This window comes from Candoia aspera, chromosome 3 (assembly GCF_035149785.1).
Source record: "Candoia aspera isolate rCanAsp1 chromosome 3, rCanAsp1.hap2, whole genome shotgun sequence".
NCBI classification, from domain to species: Eukaryota; Metazoa; Chordata; class Lepidosauria; order Squamata; family Boidae; genus Candoia; species Candoia aspera.
This window is the reverse complement of record NC_086155.1, coordinates 92,874,529-92,895,700: the sequence shown is the minus strand read 5'-3', so window position 1 is coordinate 92,895,700 and position 21,172 is coordinate 92,874,529. Positions and strand designations below refer to the sequence as shown.

The 21,172-nt window shown below is 38.3% G+C and overlaps 1 protein-coding gene across 1 annotated transcript in view; it reads left to right on the top strand.

The window, feature by feature from the left end:
- Positions 1-19,664, top strand: part of CAMSAP2 (calmodulin regulated spectrin associated protein family member 2) — a 76,583-nt gene extending 56,919 nt beyond the window's left edge. Inside the window, exons 12-18 of the mRNA XM_063298383.1 lie at positions 986-3,176; positions 3,715-3,851; positions 6,351-6,571; positions 8,835-8,907; positions 10,816-10,931; positions 12,282-12,400; positions 16,518-19,664. Of these exons, the coding sequence (XP_063154453.1) occupies positions 986-3,176; positions 3,715-3,851; positions 6,351-6,571; positions 8,835-8,907; positions 10,816-10,931; positions 12,282-12,400; positions 16,518-16,823 (3,163 nt within the window). The 3' untranslated portion in view covers positions 16,824-19,664. The remainder of the gene's footprint in view (positions 1-985; positions 3,177-3,714; positions 3,852-6,350; positions 6,572-8,834; positions 8,908-10,815; positions 10,932-12,281; positions 12,401-16,517) is intronic.
- Positions 19,665-21,172: the final 1,508 nt, after the last annotated feature.

Sequence of the window (21,172 nt, the reverse complement as noted above, 5' to 3'; positions counted from 1 at the left end):
TTGTGTGTGTGTGTGTGTGCTGTGATATATATTATGTGGTGCTTCTGAAATATCTATATCTCTTTGTGTATCATTTTAAAATAAAATATATTTACTGTATTGTAAAGCACTTGAGTCTTGGAGGTAGGCCATGTATAAATTTCTGTATAAATTAATAAATAAATGCCTGATCATAAATCCCACGTGCAACAGCCATTCTTACTTTTCTGTGAAAGATCATCCAACTCAGCAAATTGTATGCACCTGAACATGAATAATTCTTAATTTACACACAATTTTGTGACAGTAACACTGACAAGTCATCCTCACAACCCTTCCCATGTACAAATTCATATTCTATATTGTTTACTTTGCAAGTTCTAATTAAATTATTTTTTTTAACTTAAATGACAAAGGCACACAGTTGCTCAAAGATATTTTAGAGACTGCCTTTGTGAATCAAAACATGTGGATGATCTTCCCCCACCCTGTCTTTTGTACTTGTTATTATTTATGAGTAAGAGAAAATGGATATCTGTTTGGAAGGAACTTTATGAACTCTTAAATCCAACCTAAAGACCATGAGAACACTTAATAGTTTTGATATTAAGAATAAATAATAATTCAGAATAATATCCAATAATTTAGATATATTTAATTACATTTGTAACTGTTAGGCCCAATCTAAATGAGTAATCAAAAGTCATTTAAAAAAAATATTTAAATGGCAGTAAAGGCATGAATATGTTTGCCCATTCAGCACAAAGATAATGAGTAATATATCCAGTCCAAAAACCCTTTTGGTCTTTGCTTACCTTCAGTGACATTCGATAGTCGGATCTTGAATATAGGGTTGAGATTATATCTTGTTACATTGGTTTGAAACCAGCATTTGTGCTATAAAATAAAGGCTATTATTCTTGAATATTAATATGTTGGAATATTTAAAGTTTTTAATATGACATGGGTTGTTCTAAGACTGCCTTAATTTTAAAATTCCTTTTAGGTCTTCAGTACATGGGGTTTCATTTGACATTCCTTTTGATAAAGAAGACAGCATCCATATGACACCTCCAAATAGAGGAATTATGAGATCTCTTAGCAATGAAGGTCTTGTACAGAATATTAACCATATGCCTAGACATGTTAAAAAGAATCTATCTTTCAAGCCTCTGAATGATGAAGAGGATAATGATGATATTGAAGAAGAAAAGGATATAGAATTTTGCAGTGATCTAGAAGCAGACAGCAATCAAAGAAACGCCAACCAAGTTAACACATACACCCTACCAAATGGAGCATTGCAAAACAGGTTGGTTACTGATGAATTTGGCAATCAAATTGAGACACCAAGCATTGAGCAGGCTTTGCAGATTATCCATGATAGTGAGAAATCTGCCAACATTACTCAACCAGCACAATTTACAAATGGGTTTTTCCTTCACAACAAAGAGATGAGCATCCTAAATTCAAACATAAAACCTAACCAAAGCAGCCCTGATATTATTGCAGATACAAAAGGTGCCCTCAGTCCTGTTACTGATAACACAGAAGTAGATACTGGAATACATGTCCCTTCAGACATTCCAGAGACTATGGATGAAGATTCTACTTTAAGGGATTATACAGTAAGTCTGGATTCTGATCTGGAAGAATCATCTCGGTTTCTGCATGAATATGAGAGCAGAGGCGTCAACCATAAGGAGCAATTGAGTCCTTGTCCAAGCTCAATAAGTGCCAAATCTCAAGCTGGCAGTAGTCCATCTTCAAGTTCAGGAGTTAGAATGACCAGCTTTGCAGAGCAGAAGTTTAAAAAGATGAATCATACTGACAGCAGAAGCAGTGGAAGCAGTTCTCAGAAAACCACCCCAGAAGGCTCTGAGCTGAACATTCCACACATTGTTTCTTGGGCTCAAATACCGGAGGAATCCCCTCTCCCTCAGGGAAGGGACACAACACAGTTGCTGGCCTCTGAAATGGTGCAGCTGAAGATGAAACTGGAAGAGAAGAGGCGAGCAATTGAAGCCCAAAAGAAGAAGGTTGAGGCTGCATTCACAAAACAGAGGCAAAAAATGGGAAGAACAGCATTCCTTAATGTTGTGAAAAAGAAAAGTGATGGGATTTCACCACTTCGAGAAGAAGCAGCTGGAGCAGAGGGTGAGAAAGTGTTCACTGACAACAACAGAGTGAAAGAAAAAGAAAGCCAGAAGTCAGGTGAACAACTAAATAAGACTTCTGAGGTCCTAAAAGCAGCCACTGAATCTCCCTCAACTATGTGGCTGAAGTCACCAAACACCCCAGTTGATGTTGAGAAGCAATCTAATTTGATAAGCCCCTCAGAAGAGAATTTAAATGAAGGTGACCTTTTAGAATATACAAAATCTATTGAGAAGCTCAATTCTTCTCTACATTTCCTGCAACAGGAAATGCAACGCCTGTCACTTCAGCAAGAGATGCTAATGCAGATGAGGGAGCAGCAAGCTTGGGTTATTTCACCTCCTCAACCTTCTCCTCAAAAGCAAATCCGGGAATTGAAGCCTTCAATGAGGCTTAGCGGATCATCATCTCCCATTGTCTCATTTTCAGTAGAAACACCTCGGCCTTCCCACCAATCCCCACAGTCCTCTTCTAGGAAGAATTCATCTCTCCCAAGTAAAATACAAAGGACTCCAAGGCCAAATGAATTGAAAATTACACCTTTGAATCGCACTTTGACTGCCCCACGATCTGTGGATAGCCTTCCACGTTTGAGAAGATTTTCTCCAAGCCAGGTTCAGACTAGATCTTTTGTTTGTTTTGGGGATGATGGTGAGCAGAACCCTCTGAATGAGGTAAAAAACACAACTGAAGAGGCTGCTGACAAGGAAGAAGCAGGTGAAAAAGATGCTGAGAAACAAGAGACTGAAGAGATAATTGGGCAAAAATCAGAAGAACAGATCAGACCTCTGGAATCCATGGTATCTGAAGTATTGTCACAGCCCATTACAGAAATTGTCTGCCTTACTCCAAATGAAGAGCCTTTGAATCCACCAGTGTTGCCACCACCTGCATCTAAAACTGTTAACCTCATAGAAGTTTCTCTCACAGATTTGAAGCCACCAGAGAAGTCAGAAGGGTCAGTTGAGAAATCAGAGGGTGAGAGTGACAAAGAACAACCAGAGGATGACCAAAAAGTGTGCTGTGGATTCTTCTTCAAGGTAAGTGAGTGGATACATCATGATCTGTTTGGACAACTGAGTTGTGGTAAGATATGTTGCATCAAATAATGGTACTATGAAAAAATGAATATTTTTCATTCACTATTAGATTGTCCTTTACAATAGTTTTTCAAACAAGATACTACATTTAGGATATTTGGGGAAAAGAAGAATTACAGAATCGATTAATTCTAAAATAATATGGATTTTGTTTCTATGAGGGTTAGGTTTTCCAGCTATGCTAATACTAATACTGCCTCCTAATATTGACTATTTGGAGCTATACTTAAGATCATGGGCACCATTCCAGAGAATGAAAAGTTTAAAGGAGCAAAAGAGGTGCATTATGCTTCACACACCTTATTTTCAACTTTCTGAGGGTGAAATAAGGTGGGAAAGTGGCAGTTTCATTCCCAAATTTAGTAGCAAAATTGGGGAGGTGGTATGGGAACTACATGATGTCAATTGGTTGCCCTCTCTGGATTACCCAGTAATAAAGTCTAAATGATAATTTTAAAATATCATTTATTGTTACTAGGATGATCAAAAACCAGAAAATGACATGGCTGTGAAACGGGCAGCATTATTGGAGAAGCGATTGAGAAGAGAAAGAGAAACTTTACTTCGAAAGCAGCAATTGGAAGCAGAGATGGAGCATAAGAAAGAAGAAACAAAGTAAGATTAAATACGTATGCTAATCATTCCAAAAGAAAGATTACTTTTTAAAGTTTAGTCTGTTAAAATCAGTGCCTGTATGCTTAGCCCCATTAATCACATAAAATGTCCTAATTTACTTATGAGGAAGTCAGATTTTACATAGAGAATATATTTACGTTTCTGGAAGACACCATTTTTTGTATATTGAGGTATAAAGGAAAAGATACAGTGATTAAACATGAGTGATAGTAAAGGTAAAGGTTTCCCTTGACGTAAAGTCCAGTCGTGTCCGACTCTAGGGGGCGGTGCTCATCTCCGTTTCAAAGCCTTGGAGCCGGCGTTGTCATAGACACTTCCGGGTCATGTGGCCAGCACGACTCACGGAACGCCGTTACCTTCCCGCCGAAGCGGTACCAATTAATCTACTCACATTTGCATGTTTTCGAACTGCTTGGTGTGCAGGAGCTGGGACGAGCAACGGGCGCTCACCCCGCCGCGCGGTTTCGAACCGCCGACCTTCCGATCGACAGCTCAGCGGTTTAACCCGCAGCGCCACCACGTCCCTACAAACATGAGTGATAGAGTAATTAATATTAATACATTGTATATATCTGATTAAGTACTTGTGATTAAATAAGGGCTGGAATGTTTACCCTCATTATGGTGACAGTTCTTAAATAATGCACAGGTTCAAAGATACCAGGCAAATTTAATTTCTTGCCTCATCATCAGATCACATTAACTCAAATTTAAATATTCCATATTTCCTTTATTGTTTTTAAACAAGAGTAGAAATTTGGAAGCACTAGCCACATAAGTTAGCAACCAGACTTAAGGAACTTTGAATTTGTTTAAATTGTAGTTGTTCAACAAATTAGGATCCGAAACATCCATTTTATTGTGGTTTAATCTCATTAGGGCTGCGCATGCTTAGAAAATTATTCAGAAGTGATTTGGACCTTGAACTAGCACAATCACAGCATCTTTCTGCTGTTAATTAAATTAGCTGGGGTTTTTTTTCAGGTTTCCTGCTAAGATTTGCATTAACTTTAATGAGTTGACTCCTTAGGCTTACATTGATTGATTATGTGCTATCAAGTTGTTGTTGACTCTTAGTGACCACCTGGATAGATTTTCTTCATCATGATCTATCCCTAACATGGCCTTTCAGATCTTTCAATGGTGCACCCATCACCATTGTAACTGAGTCCATCCATCTTGCTGCTGGTTGCCCTCTTTCCTTCCACCTTTCCCAGCATTAGAGCCTTCTCTAGAGAAGCAGGTCTTTGCATAAGGTGTCTGAAGTAGGCTAATTTGAGCCTGGTCATTTGTGCCTCAAGTGAGAACTCTGGGTTGATTTGTTCGATGATCCATTTGTTTGTTTTCTTGACTGCCATGGTATTCTCAGGAGTCTTCTCCAACACCTAAGTTCAAAAGCATCAATACTTTTCTTAACCTGCTTCATAGAAGCCTGAAAAAAGACAGGCTCCTTTAATTAATAGGTGCTATGTTCTGGCAGGATCTGAAGCACATCTTCTGAATCATTTTCAAACTTGTGCATAGCCATAATTTTATACTAATAACAGTTTGGATAAATCAAAGATTCCAAATTCAGATGTTATGGGGAGCTATTGATGTTTAAAAATCAAGAACAGATTATTTCAATCTCCAGGACACAAAAGAGAAGCAAAATGAAGGATGAAAGCCCAAAAATTGTGCACGTCAAAAGAAGCCCTGGCTTCTTTACTTCTAACCCTGGCTCATGGATTTATTTGGACAAATTCTGCACAGGAAACACATGTTAATTATTATCATGTGTATTTAGCCAGTTTATTACACAAACTCCCATTTTCCTTCAAAAACCCATAGTACTTTCTATTTAGGTTTACCAACCAATTACCTCAGTTCCCTCAAACTGAGATCTGCTTAATGTAACAGTGAGATCTTCACCAATCTAATGCATTTAAGATGTACTGGTCTTCAGTTCCCATAACCCCCTGCCAGCATAGCCAGTTGGAAGGTACCAAATTGGGGAAGGCTGCCCCCAACATTTTCTGTTCTTCTACATGCCAACTTTTAGGAAGCTTTTTATCCCAATGTCTGTCTGATTGCAAAGTAATCATATGCTTCCAGATGAAAAATTCAGTACTCCAAGGCATATTTGATACCTAATTAATTTTTAAAAAATTAAGGTAACCCATTTATCTTCGAACAGTACTATTATGCAAAATAAATAATTTGATCCTCACAGGTATTCACCGGTTGATACCACAATGCATCATCTGTTACAACTGGCCTGAGGGGACTGTCGGAATATTTATTTAAATGTAATGCTGCTTGGCCAGTGTGCCAATGTGAATGTTCTCACGCACCTTAAATTAAGCATGAAAACATAAATTTATATCAGTACTTGAAAATTTAATGTGGCCTGGTTATTATGCATCACTTGTGATCATCAATAGTGTTTTTATGGGTATATGAAATACAATTTTTTAACCATGATATTGAAATTTCAAGGAGGAAGTCTGAGGAAGAACGTCAGAAGAAGGAAGATGAAAGAGCACGACGAGAGTTTATTAAGCAGGAATACATGAGGCGGAAGCAACTGAAACTGATGGAAGACATGGACATTGTCTTAAAACCTCGCCCTCACTTTTCCAAACAAAAGAAGGCACGTCCAAAATCCATTCATAGGGATCACATTGAGTCACCTAAAACTCCGGTCAAAGGTCCTCCAGGTAATAACTACTTCCAGAAGAGGACATATTTGTGCCACTGCACAAAGTTAGGGCATATAACGTTCTAGGATCTATAATCAAGGGAATATAAACTCTATTAAACCTCTTCTACCTTTTTGCTTTTGTGGAGCTTAAATGTTTTGGGGGTAGCCTGTTTCCATTTTTATAAAACAGTTATACTTAACAATGGTGCTTAAAGGTTTGTGAACCCTTATGAATTTTCAGTATTTCTGCATAAATATGACCTAAAACAATCTGTTTCCACATATGTTCTAAAACTAGATAGAGAACCCAATTGAACAAATGAGTCAAAAACATTATATTTGTTCATTTATTTACTGAGGAAAATGATCCAATGCTACATATTGGTGTGTGGCAAGAGTATGTGAACCTTTGCTTTCAGTAACTGATGTTGTCATGTTCCCGTTCCGATGTTTATGGTTCCTCGTAACGTTTCACATGTCATATCTGCAGTTGCGTGCCTGCCTGGCCACGCTGGTAAATTTCCTTTGTGCTGACTTGTGATCTTCTGGAATGTATGTTTGGGTTATCTCTGCTGTTCAAGGTTACTTTCTCAGGCCGATTCTAACGGTTGCTAGCATCTGGGGTGGGTGGTTGCTATGCTAGCCTGAGGGGAGGGTTCGCAACGGGAGCAAGGCTTTTTAAGTTTGTATTTGGCGCGCTTTTGCTCATTCTCAGCTTTCTTCGTACTTTGCATACTATTCATTCAATAAATTAGTTTTCTCTAGTAATTACTGATGAGACTCCTTTTATTGGAATAGGCAATCATTACAGATGTGCCCCCTACCCTCCCTTGAGCAGCAATTCATTCAAGCCAAAAAATTCTATTTTGGTTTTGGTGGCAAAAGTATATGAACCTCTAGAATTATCAGTTCATTTAAAGGGGAAGTTGAGTCAGGTGTTTCAATCAATGGGATGATAGTCAGGTGTGAGGGGGAGGTCCTGCCTTATTTAAGGAACAGAATTCTGGGTATTCGCTATGTTTACAGAACATCCTTCCAATAGCCTTCTGGCTTATCCTCATGGTTTTTTGCAAACTGTAGATGGGCAACTTTTTTTTTTTTGTGGGGGAGAGCAGTGGCTTTCTCCTTGCAACCCTGCCACGCACACCGTTGTCATTATCAAAATTAACTTTGGCTCATGGTGAAGATCAATAAAAAATATGTCATTTTGCTTTTAGGTATGCACTTTTACGTATAGTATATTACTTTGCATTAACACTTTAGTGATGTTGAGCAGTTTTTTCTATCCCAGCGACCCCATGCCTTATGGTGCATTGGTCAGGAACTAGCTGCAAATCTGTGTCCATAACACCCACGCATAAACATATATAGAGATCCATATGCATGCAAAGGTTCACCCTAGTAAGTAAATGAATGATAGATACTATCATGGAAACTCCCAAAGATTAAATTGCTGATGGGGGCTATTTTCAGCTGGCTGGGAATGGTTTAAATCTTCCCCTTTCCCATCTAGCAATGACAGTTCCACTAAGCAGCAGGGAACAATAGACAAAGCTGTGTGGACTACAGAAGGAGCACCCAATGAGTACGAAGTGCTCATGCTTGGTTTTGTTCAGTCATTCAGTCACTTCTGACTCTTCAGAACCTGATAAATGTCAATTCTGGACCATTTAGTTGCTCCACATTCCATTCTAACTGTTGCTTCCTGATTATCATACAAATTCTTTAACAGGCAGATGAGATGGCCCAGTTCACCTATGTTTTTAAGAGCTATCCTAAATTTCTTGTGGTTTACACAGTCAAAAGCCTTTTTATAATCAATAAAGCAAATTCAGTGTCCTTGTGGAACTCCCTTGCCTTTTCTGTTATCCATTAGATGGTAGCATTGTGATCTCAGGTACTCATCCTCTTCTGAATCTACCTTGCATATCTGGCCGTTCTCATTCCATGAACTGAAGTTTGGATAATAAAATCTTAAGCATTATCTTATGAACAAATGCTTAGTTTAGAACAACTTAAATGTATTTTTGATTTCTCTTTTAGTGATTTGCAAGATATATATATGTATACTTCATCAAAATTAAAATATTAATAAAATGTGCAATGTGTGTATACAGACATGCAGTTTATAGGACCAGTAAAAAGAGAAAGTAATTATTAAACATTGAGATGGCTTCCCTCATGGATAGTTGCAGGGTGTATCTTGATTATTTTAAATGTCCTTGTATTTATATAAGTTTATAACTGACTATGTCAATGTTTTTATTTCCTTTTCTCAGTATCAAGCCTTTCTCTTGCATCACTAAACACAGGAGACAATGACAGTATGCAATCAGGCAAGAGGACGCCAAGGTAAATCTTAATGGTTCTTTTTTTATAGAAATCATTTTAATTGAATAGCACAATGCTAAAAGACCAGAACACATTCTCTCCAGCAGCCAACACCCAGATAAGCAGAGATTAACACCAAGCAACCAATCTAGCAGACAAACAAGCAAGCAGAAAACAATCCCCTAATCAAGGAACTGCCAAGGAGAAAACCACACCCCCACCAAAATGGGCAGGGCAAGCTACTGTATATAAAAAAACAGGGAGCAAACCCCACACTCACTCACACTGATGATGTTACCTAGTTGGGTAATGAAACGTCTGCAAGCAAACAACCAAGCTCAGAGAGCACCAAGGACTCCACAGTTTAACCCTGAGCTATATATATTCTCTTCTGTTGGAACAAAAAAATACATTACATATAGAAATAGTCACTCAGCCCAATTTTTAAATATATTTTTAAATCTTGACCACATGGGATAATATTGATTTATTTTTCTATTACACTGGGAGAAGTCAGTTCACAGACAGGAGATAAACTCATATCATCAATCCAAGATTGGAATCCTGGGATCACACTGTCTTTCCAATATTGAATTATCTTTTTTGTTTAACTTCATTCTTAATAAATCTAATATTTTTCATATAATGATAAATTCCAAATCTTTGGTATATAGTTCAGAAGTACATCTACATCTTTAAATTGTACTGATTTTTGTACCCTCATTGCAATAAATTTAAGGATATTAACCCCAAAATGGGGCAATGGTAAGACTCATATGAGTAAGTATGCATTCTCTATCTTACAGCATAATGAGGCTAACAACCCATTTAAAACATTCAATAAAAAATAAAACACTTGAGTTGAATTAATCACATTTTAAGATAATAAGAAAAATAATTCATATTCTTTAAAAATCCTTAACTATTATTTGCTAACCTGAGGTATGGAAGATTAGGTATTTCAAATCTTTACCACAAAATTCTTGCAGAAAATTAATATGTAGCTTAACAGTGCCTTTAACTGTTTATGGAACAATACTGTAGACTTAAAATAACCCAAAATAGATACCAATATTAACCACAGATTTAGGAATTTAGATGCCTCTACTTCACCTGGACCAAATTATGGAACCACAAATCTTTTAATTTATTGTATTGTTATCTTGCAATTTTGGGCAAATTAAATTCTTCTTGCAATAACTCATGATTTAAAAACCTGATTAGGCTTACCTGATCCAAAGTAATGTCCCTACTTCCCCATCACTTAAAAACAACGCAATGTACAATGACTCTTATTTAATAAAACACTTTTTTATTTTTATTGTTGATTATATACTAATGAGTGAAAAATAAGGAAGAAATTAATCAATTTTTATAGCACATAGTTATTCCAAAGATTACATATGCCTGCCTAGCTGCACTTTAATCTTATCAAGAAATTACTGATCCTGTTATATCTATGAAAACAGGAAAGGCTTACTATGCATGTTGTCATCAAATCAGATTTGTCAAATGTTGATGCCAGATATTGACTGCAACTCTGAAATATTGGTTACAGATAATGCTACCTTTGATTATCTATCCTGCACAATCTGGCTTTTATAAAAAGTAGGCAAATTTCTGATAATATTGGATTATTGACTGATATTTGTGTGTGTATATTTTGTAAACATACAAAATTTTATTTCAATTTTTTGGATTTTAATTTCAGATGTCATTATATTGAGCATTCAGTTGAATGAAAAGCTATGTTATAGAATTTATATTCTAGACACTTGGAAGAAATAAGCTGTTGTAGATCACTTGCTTCCATGTGGCATCTCTTATATTCACCCTTAGCTATCTCCACATGTTTTTCACTTTAGTATTGAAGCAAACTTATTATTATAGACACTATATGTTTTCTGTTTGTTTATACGTATATTTTAGGTCCGAGTCTGTGGAAGGATTCTTATCTCCAAGTTGTTGTGGTAGTCGTAATGGGGAAAAAGACTGGGAAAATGCATCAACTACTTCTTCAGTAGCTTCTGCTACAGAATATACAGGTTGGTGTTACAACTGTAGTTTGGAAAGTCCTTGGAAAACAAAATTATCCTAAGGGGGGAAAAACTTGAGTTGATCCATTTCTTCATGTGAGCATGTTTTGGTTTTCAACTGAAAAGAATATAATGGTAAATTCTTCCCCCCCTCCCTTCACCTTCACTACCAATCTTCCACTCACTGAAAATTGTGCCAGTCATATCACAGTATGGCTAGCTATTGCTTCCATTGGAATCATGTTTCTCCACTTGTATCTGGGACTCATGCATTTCTATGGGTGGTAGAGATAAGCAATCCATGATCCTTAATCCACATGGAGGTCCCACCAGCCCATTTTTACAATTTTCAGAGGCCCCAAATCATATCACTGAAATTTGGTGGCAAAATGATTTTCATCAGCACATTTTGGCATGGGAAGCCAGAAGTGACCCAGGGATGGAGGCCTAGGAAGTGATCTGGGGGTGGTAAGTGACACAGCAGTTCAGACCTACCAGGTCTGCCCAAAGCAGACTGGTGTGGAGATCAGGTGGCCTAAAGAGAGGCCCTGCAGGAGATGTCTCTCAAGGAGACAACAGCAGCAGTGTTCCAGTGAGGACATCTGTAATGACCAGAACACTCGAGCATTCATTCAATGACAGTCCATAAGCCTTTGCTTAATTGTTTAATGAAGCGTAGTGTTCAATACAAGGTAAAAGTTGCAAATGGCATTTCCCACATGTTCTACAGTTAAAAATCACAAGAGCCTCTAATTCCCCCCCACTACCCCCATAGGTATGCACCCCTCCTCCTCATGCCAGCAGATGGCTTGAACAGTTTTCTGCCAGTTGACCTTGGGGCAAGGAGCATCTAGCCCAAACAAAATGATTCACACTCCAGTCCAACTCCCCCTCCCTGCAGGTGACTCGCAGTCTGCTGACATGGGTTGCTTGAAGATGGATGCGAGTTTGATAAGATTCTCTGGGAACATTTGATCAGGGAGCCTAACAACATCTTGTATCAGAGAATAGCTGCCAGCTTGTAGACAAATTGAGACTGTCCAGGATGGTATGAAAGCCCTAGTAGGAGGAACCCCCAGGGTTCTCTTTTCTCCTTTTTCCATATAACCTTCTTTTTAAGACACCCCCTTTTTTTTTAAGTTTATTAAAATAGTATATGAAATGTGTGAAAGACCAGAAGACCCCTTTCATGCTGCTCTGATTTTTTTTTCAGTGTTGTTTGCAGGTTGACAGACCTCATTTTTGTTAACCAAAATGATAACAGGAAAAAATAATCATGGTATTTAAGGCTTGTTTTTCTAAACCATATTGAATTTGTTTGACACCCTCTTCGTCTCTCTCACTCTTTTTTTAAATTAGGACCAAAGCTCTACAAAGAACCCAGTGCAAAATCCAATAAGCACATTATCCAAAATGCACTTGCCCATTGTTGTCTGGCTGGAAAAGTAAATGAAGGACAGAAGAAAAAAATACTAGAGGTAAGACTAACCTATAAAGAAATAAAAGGTGAAAAGTTCAGATCTAAAGCTGGGACTGCAGTATGTGATATTAGAAGAGTAACAAATAGCTCATGCTATTTTTTCAAGCATATGTAATGGAAAGGCTGCCATGAGAAAAGAAGGGCATGATGAGGAACAGTCTCAATATTGTTATAAGAATGCATATATTATCAAGGTCTGTCCACATACAGCATAAATCCATTTTGATTCCACTGATTAACCTTCCAGAAATATTCAAAATTCATCATCTAGAATTCCCAGCCAGAGTGGCTAATGGATTCAAATCCTGAGGGAGGTACAGCATTGTTGTTGTTTATTCGTTTAGTCGCTTCCGACCCTTCGTGACTTCATGGACCAGCCCACGCCAGAGTTTCCTGTTGTTCATCAACACCCCCAGCTCCCCCAGGGACGAGTCCATCACCTCTAGAATATCATCTATCCATCTTGCCCTTGGTCGGCCCCTCTTCCTTTTGCCCTCCACTCTCCCTAGCATCAGCATCTTCTCCAGGGTGTCCTGTCTTCTCATTATGTGGCCAAAGTATTTCAGTTTTGCCTTTAATATCATTCCCTCAAGTGAGCAGTCTGGCTTTATCTCCTGGAGGATGGGTTGGTTTGATCTTCTTGCAGTCCAAGGCACTCTCAGAATTTTCCTCCAACACCACAGTTCAAAAGCATCTATCTTCCTTCTCTCAGCCTTCCTTGTGGTCCAGCTCTCACAGCCATATGTTACTACGGGGAACACCATTGCTTTAACTATGCGGACCTTTGTTGTCAGTGTGATGTCTCTCCTCTTAACTATTTTATCGAGATTTGTCATTGCTCTTCTCCCAAGGATTAAGCGTCTTCTGATTTCCTGACTGCAGTCAGCATCCGCAGTAATCTTCGCACCTAGGAATACAAAGTCTTTCACTGCTTCTACATTTTCTCCCTCTATTTGCCAGTTCTCAATCAAGCTGGTTGCCATAATCTTGGTTTTTTTGAGGTTTAGCTGCAAGCCAGCTTTTGCACTTTCTTCTTTCACCTTCATCATAAGGCTCCTCAGTTCCTCTTCACTTTCAGCCATCAAAGTGGTATAATCTACATATCTGAGATTGTTAATGTTTCTTCCAGCGATTTTAACTCCAGCCTTGATTCCTCAAGCCCAGCATGTCGCATGATGTGTTCTGCGTACAAGTTCAATAGGTAGCTTGAGAGTATACAGCCCTGCTGTACTCCTTTCCCAATCTTAAACCAGTCCGTTGTTCCATGGTCTGTTCTTACTGTTGCTACTTGGTCGTTATACAGATTCTTCAGGAGGCGGACAAGATGACTTGGTATCCCCATACCACTAAGAACTTGCCACAATTTGTTATGGTCCACACAGTCAAAGGCTTTAGAATAGTCAATAAAACAGAAATAGATGTTTTTCTGAAACTCCCTGGCCTTTTCCATTATCCGTCGGATATTGGCAATTTGGTCCCTAGTTCCTCTGCCTTTTCTAAACCCAGCTTGTACATCTGGCAATTCTCGCTCCATGAATTGCTGAAGTCTACCTTGCAGGATCTTGAGCATTACCTTACTGGAATGTGAAATGAGTGCCACTGTTCGATAGTTTGAACATTCTTTAGTGTTTCCCTTTTTTGGTATGGGTATATAAGTTGATTTTTTCCAGTCTGATGGCCATTCTTGTGTTTTCCAAATTTGCTGGCATATAGCATGCATTACCTTGACAGCATCATCTTGCAAGATTTTGAACAGTTCAGCTGGGATGCTGTTGTCTCCTGCTGCCTTGTTATTAGCAATGCTTCTTAAGGCCCATTCAACCTCACTCTTCAGGATGTCTGGCTCTAGCTCCCTGACGACACCATCAAAGCTATCCCCGATATTGTTATCCTTCCTATACAGGTCTTCTGTATATTCTTGCCACCTTTTCTTGATCTCTTCTTCTTCTGCTAGGTCCTTGCCATCTTTGTTTTTGATCATACCCATTTTTGCCTGGAATTTACCTCCAATGTTTCTAATTTTCTAGAAGAGGTCTCTTGTCCTTCCTATTCTATTGTCTTCTTCCACTTCTGTGCATTGCTTGTTTAAAAATAATTCCTTATCTCTTCTGGCTAACCTCTGGAATTTTGCATTTAATTGGGCATATCTCCCCCTATCACTGTTGCCTTTTGCTTTCCTTCTTTCTTGGGCTACTTCTGGTGTCTCGTCAGACAGCCATTTTGCCTTCTTGGTTTTCTCTTTCTTTGGGATGTATTTTGTTGCCGCCTCCTGAACAATGTTGCGAACTTCTGTCCATAGTTCTTCCGGGACCCTATCTACTAAGTCCAGTCCCTTAAATCGATTCTTCACCTCCACTGCATATTCCTTAGGAATATTAGTGAGCTCATATCTAGCTGATCTGTGGGTCTTCCCTAATCTCTTTAGTCTGATCCTAAATTGTGCAATAAGAAGTTCATGATCTGAACTACAGTCAGCTCCAGGTCTTCTTTTTACCGACTGTATAGATGTCCACCACCTTTGGCTGCAAAGGATGTAATCAATCTGATTTCGGTGTTGTCCATCTGGTGAAGTCCATGTATAAAGCTGTCTCTTAGGTTGTTGGAAGAGAGTGTTTGTTATGCAGAGTGAGTTGTCTTGGCAAAATTCTATCAGCCTATGTCCTGCTTCATTTTGTTCTCCCAGGCCATGCTTACCTGTAATTCCAGGTGTCAACTGACTGCCCACCTTAGCATTCCAGTCTCCCGTGATGAAAATAACATCTCTTTTAGGCGTGTTGTCCAGTAGGTGCTGCAGATCCTCATAGAACTGCTCTACTTCAGCTTCTTCAGCATCTGTGGTTGGGGCGTATATTTGGATCACTGTGATGTTAGATGGCTTGCCCTGAATTCGAATTGAGATCATTCTGTCGTTTTTTGGATTGTATCCAAGCACTGCTTTAGCCACTTTACTATTAATTATGAAGGCTACTCCATTTCTTCTGTGGTCCTCTTGTCCACAGTAGTAGATCTGGTGGTCATTTGATGTGAAGTGGCCCATTCCAGTCCATTTCAGGTCACTGACGCCCAGAATGTCTATCTTTAATCTTGACATCTCACCAATAACCACATCCAATTTGCCCTGGCTCATAGATCTTACATTCCAGGTTCCAATGGTGTGTTGATCCTTAGAACATCGGATTCGCCGTTCACCACCAGCACCGTCGGCCGCTAGCCGTCCTTTTGGCTTTGAGCTAGCTGCGTCATCACGTCTGGGGCTAGTTGAACTCATCCTCTGTTCCTCCCCAGTAGCATTTTGACCATCTTCCGACCTGTGGGTCTCATCTTCCGATGGTATACCGACATATCTCTGGTTGTACTGATCCATTTAGTTTTCATGGCAAGAATACCGGGGTGGGTTGCCATTACCTTCCCCAGGGATCGCATTTAGTCTGACCTCTCTGTCATGACCTTCCCGTCTTGGGTGGCCCTTCACGGTTTAGCTCATGGCATTATTGAGGTGCTCAAGCTGCAGCACCACGACAAGGTAACGATCCTTTGCTGAAGGGCACAGCATTAGGCAAAAGGAATATAACTATCTTGTACATCAAGAATTTGTTTAGTCTTTAAAATCACCTTGGTTTTTGCTTAATTTTTTGTTTATTCTTATACTACCACAATCATGCAGCTCTTGTCAGACTTCACAAAAGCTGTCCACAATAAAATACATATAACACTAAAAACAATTCCACCAAAATAAAACTAAACTGGAGCAATACATAATGATATGAACTACCAATGGTGCTGTCTAATTAAACGTCCTCTGGAAGAGCTCTGTTTATACATGTTTGTTTACACAAGCATGTATATCATTCATTTACGAGTCAGCATTTGTTCACAGCTGAATACATGAGTTAATTCTACCAACTATTACTGTATTTTAAGAGACTCAAAACTATTTGTTAGTTTTTCTATGCATTTGATACCTTAAACATCATGTAATAACAATGAATGTTTAAATTCACATCTTGAAAATGGAATCCTTTTCTAAGAGTACAAGAAAAATCCCTTTTATTTAAAAGTGTTCATTTTTAACCTTGCCACAATAAGAACTTTCTTTTCTCCTTTATTCCCTGAAGGAAATGGAGAAATCAGATGCCAACAACTTCCTAATCCTCTTCCGGGACTCGGGCTGCCAATTCCGATCTTTATATACATACTGCCCTGAAACTGAAGAGATCAATAAGCTGATTGGGATAGGCCCCAGATCAATCACTAAGAGAATGATTGAGGGGCTCTATAAGTACAACTCTGACAGGAAGCAGTTCAGCCACATACCTGCCAAAACACTCTCCGCAAGCGTTGATGCAATTACCATTCACAGCCATTTATGGCAGAGCAAGAGACCAGTAACTCCAAAAAAGCTCTTATCTTCAAAGACATAGCTACCTGTGGGAAGATACCTTGCTTTAGGCAATTGTGGCAAACTTGCACTTCGTATTTGCTGTCTATTATGAAATAGACTCTGATTTGGTAACAAGGCTTCTTTGAAGAACAAGATCTGTTGTCGTTGCCAACTGGAATGTAAACACAATGTTGAAGACTCGCAGAAAACTGACACTTAGGTATTGTGCATCATGAACAATGGATTCACACATGGGGACTTTAGTTGGTGTTTACTCATGATACGTGGTGTTCCTTTCCTTAGTTCTGCAGCTCTGAATGTTTGCACACTTATAATGACTGAAGTTTTAAAAGTTTTACATTTATTGCCTTATACTGTTCTGCTTGTTTTGGAATTTGCTTCTGTTCTTCATAACATTACTGGAGTAATGTGTCTTACTTGCCATACCATCATCATCATCATCATCATCATCATCATCTTGTTAAATGTCCTGCAGATAACAAAGGGCACAAGCCTGATTCACAACAAAATTAAGTTTAGCTTAGCCCCTTTTTAGCTCTGATTCATTCTGAAGCACATCGTACAGGAGAAAAGATTCTTGTAAGACATGTGCAGGATTAAATGTTGCTAGCATGTTTTAAACTCTAATAAGGAAATGTGGTGTCCATGACTGTTGTAAAGACATCATCCTTATATTTAACAATCCATCATGGCCCTGATCCAGGGGAGCATGAAATGAAAACATAGGCACTGGTTGGCTTTTTTCCCTCCTTGTTTTCTTCTAAACAGGCATCTTTTCTTCAGTTCTGCCCAAATTGCATCCTGTAATTTTGCACAGACTCTCCCTGCTATAAGGAAAAAAAAACCCCACATAAATAAAACAATATTAACCGTATACAAGCCAACATATGTGTGTAAGCTTGCTCCATAGGTCAGGAACCTTTGCTACCATTTAAAATCCAGTATTAGGTATGTTTAAAAATACATTTCATGTGGGTCCTCTGGAGGCAGTAGAAAGAAAAAGAAGATATTCTAGTATATCTCCAAGATGTTGCCCAATATATGGACCAAAGTTAATTTTCTTCCAAGATGGAAATATACAGAGTTAATTTTATTTGAGTAAATAAATGTATTGGTTAGATTTTATGTCATCTTAAGTCTAACTGAAAGCGACTGGGGCAATCTACATTTTCGTGTAAAATTATCACTAGGACATCTTTGCAGTATTTATGAAGGGCTGCGTATCTGATTACTTTAGAAAAGTAATTCCTGTTTGGAGGTTTGATAACAGACAGGTGGCAACATTTGAACTTGAAATCTGCCCTTATTTTTCTTACTGCTTTTTCACATTCATACACCAGACAACTTAGTTGTGGGGTGGGACGGGAACTAGGTGGAACCATATTCTCAGGAAAAGACTTGAATTACTGCTCTGGTTCTGTTTCAGTATTGTAAAAAGTGTTGAAACTTAAAGACAGTATTGAACTATCTGTCTTATGCTTGAACTTTATAATATGTCCTGCAGAGGAAAATGTAAACGTTCTGTACACTTTTCCCATTGAAAAGCTTGATTCAGACTAGTATTTCACTACAGTTTGCTTTTGTTCTTTATATAGATGATGTACAGGAATGAAAAATCCTAAATTTAGAAAACACTTTTTTTAAATTATTAAACAGCCCTAAGCATCAATGTTTCTGGGTTGTTTATCAAATTTTTTCAAAGATACAGTCAATATTTTACTGTAATTTATGTTATTATATTTATGTATATTTGTTAAAATGAAAAAAAATCCTAAATCTATTTGTGGTTAGTTCATTCCTACTGTTTGCATGTAAGGACTGGGATATCTAACCCATCTTTTATCCAAATGTAAACATATTGTATATATATATAGTACACACACACACACACACACATATATATATGTATAAAATAGGAGATTGTTCTATGCATTCTGCTTTTTAAGCTTATCTTCCAACTAATGGCAGAAGGAAATTTTATTGCAAACCCAAATAAATGTATGCCTAATTTAAACGTAGTTCAAGTCCATCTATGGTTGGGAGAGAAAAGTTAGGACATAATTGAGGTTGGTAAAAGAGGAAATTGTGTGCAAGAGCTTTTAATCTAAAGTATTCTTGCTAAAGAAAAAAAATTATTTAAAAATATACACTACACTGATTCTTGCACACCTATCTAAAAAGGATAATTTCTAAAATGTAACAGCAGGGAGGGTTATTTTAAATTATTGAATGTATTATGAATTTTGTCTACATTTCAGAAAAAGATTCAGTGCAATGTCTAAAGGTAGAATGTGAATATTACAAATAAAAGTTAAGACCCCGAAGATTAAAATTTTACTATATGTTAGGAAAGTAATGACACATTTTTTTTGTTTTTTGTTTTAGTTTTTGAGCTTGCAAATTTTCTAACAGTTTCCCTTCATTTGATATCCTGTCTGGGAAAAGAAAAGTCTTTTGTGAAGAAGCCCAGTGTTTGTCAGTGATAATATCAAGTGCACTGGTTCTTTATAAGAAAGGTATCGTTATTGTTTATATGACAGAATTTGCCAAACTTCCTAATTTTCAGGTCAGGTATTTGAAGTCTGACAGTCATGATGGCTACTGAAACTATATGGGGGTGGGGAAAATGACTGTTGGTGTATGTTTTTAATTCTTTGGCTGTTTAAAGCCAATTTCTGTTTATTTATAATTTAATGGGCACCGTCCGTTGAGAACTGTACAGTGGTTGTATGCTTCCTTGTCCACATTGCTACTCTATTTTCCCTTTCAGACGCTGTGCTGTAAAATACTGTCGTATAGCTGCTTACCTAGTACAATGTAGTTCCTCTCTTTCATCTAAATAAAAAGCATGGCACCAAAATCCTCATTGTGATGTTATCTTTGGAATGCAATTTCAGTTTAGATTACACGGCTATACAGGTAGTCGCCACTTAACGACCACAACAGGGACCAGAAAACTGGTTGTTAACCAGTGAGGTTGTTAAGTGAGTCACCATATGACCTGACCTGATTTTATGACCATTTTTACAATGCTCATTAAGCGAATCACCATGGTCATTAAGCGAATCCAGTTTCCCCAATGGACATTTTTTGCCAGAAACTGGCAAAATGGTCACAAATAGTGATCATGTGACTGCAGGATGCTGCAGTTGGTCATAAATGTAAGCCAGCTGCCAAGTGCCCAAATTGCGATCATGTGACGGGGGCGCAAGTGTGAGTACAGGTTGTAAAGCATTTTTTTCTGAGGCCAGCATAACTTCAGACTGCCGTTAAACAAATGGTCATTAAGCGAGGACTACCTGTATAAGATATATTATACCACTAGTTAGCTAATACCTTTCTTGCACCCTTTAAATTATTTTACATTATCCTACAAAGAGATTTTGCAACAGAATTGTCAGCTATTTAACTCAAATACAGCAAAACTTCTATTTAATGGACCATTTGGGGAAAGACAGTGTCCATTAAACCCAAATGTCTGTGAAATCCAAAGGATACCTTTGCACATGTGTAAAAAGCCTGTCTGCCATTTTCCTAATTTGTAAAACTATGCAACAAGCCACCTAGTTTTTCAAGCTTAAGGAACTTGCTCTGTAGCAGCCAACTTGCTATAGTCCTCCTGCAGCAGCACTGTTTTGTAGCTGCCTACAGCAGCAGAGGGTTCCAATCCACTACAAGCCTGAGGGATGCAGAAAGCACAACCTGCCCCTTCCCTTCTTCACTGATTCCCCACTCTTTCCTCCATGGCTGCTGCTAGTGTCACAACATACCATATCCCACTTCCCCCAGTACCTTCCCAGCAATCTTCCCAGTGGTGTCTCCAGTCTTCCCATCAGCCTACCCACCCACCCACGATCTCCCCAGCAGCCTCCCAGAAACATAAAAACTTCGTAATTTTGGAGGATGTCCACACTCAAATTTTGTCTCTTGCATCCCAAGATAGTCAAATCAAGGTTTTACTGTCAATATGCATGTATATGTTTGCTTTCCAAGATCCATCTAGACCAGTGTTTTTCAAACTTGGCAACTTTAAGATGTGTGGACTTCAACTCCCAGAATTCCCCAGCCAGCTTCTGTCCACACATCTTGCCAAGTTTGAAAAACACCGATCTAGACTCATGTTGTGGTTCTAACAATAACCATCTCAATGCTTCTCACTAGTGTAAAATATTTATAAACAGGGGTCAGTAATAAAATATTGCTGAGTATTCCTGATCTCTATGTTACCTTAGTTGTGGCTGAGTAACTTTTTCACTGGGATCAATGCTGTGCCACAGAAATAGCATCCAAGAACTTTGTGTGGGGAGAGAAATACTCCTTCCCAACAAGGCATTCTAGTTTCTTCAAAAGAATGACAGCTCCCTCCAT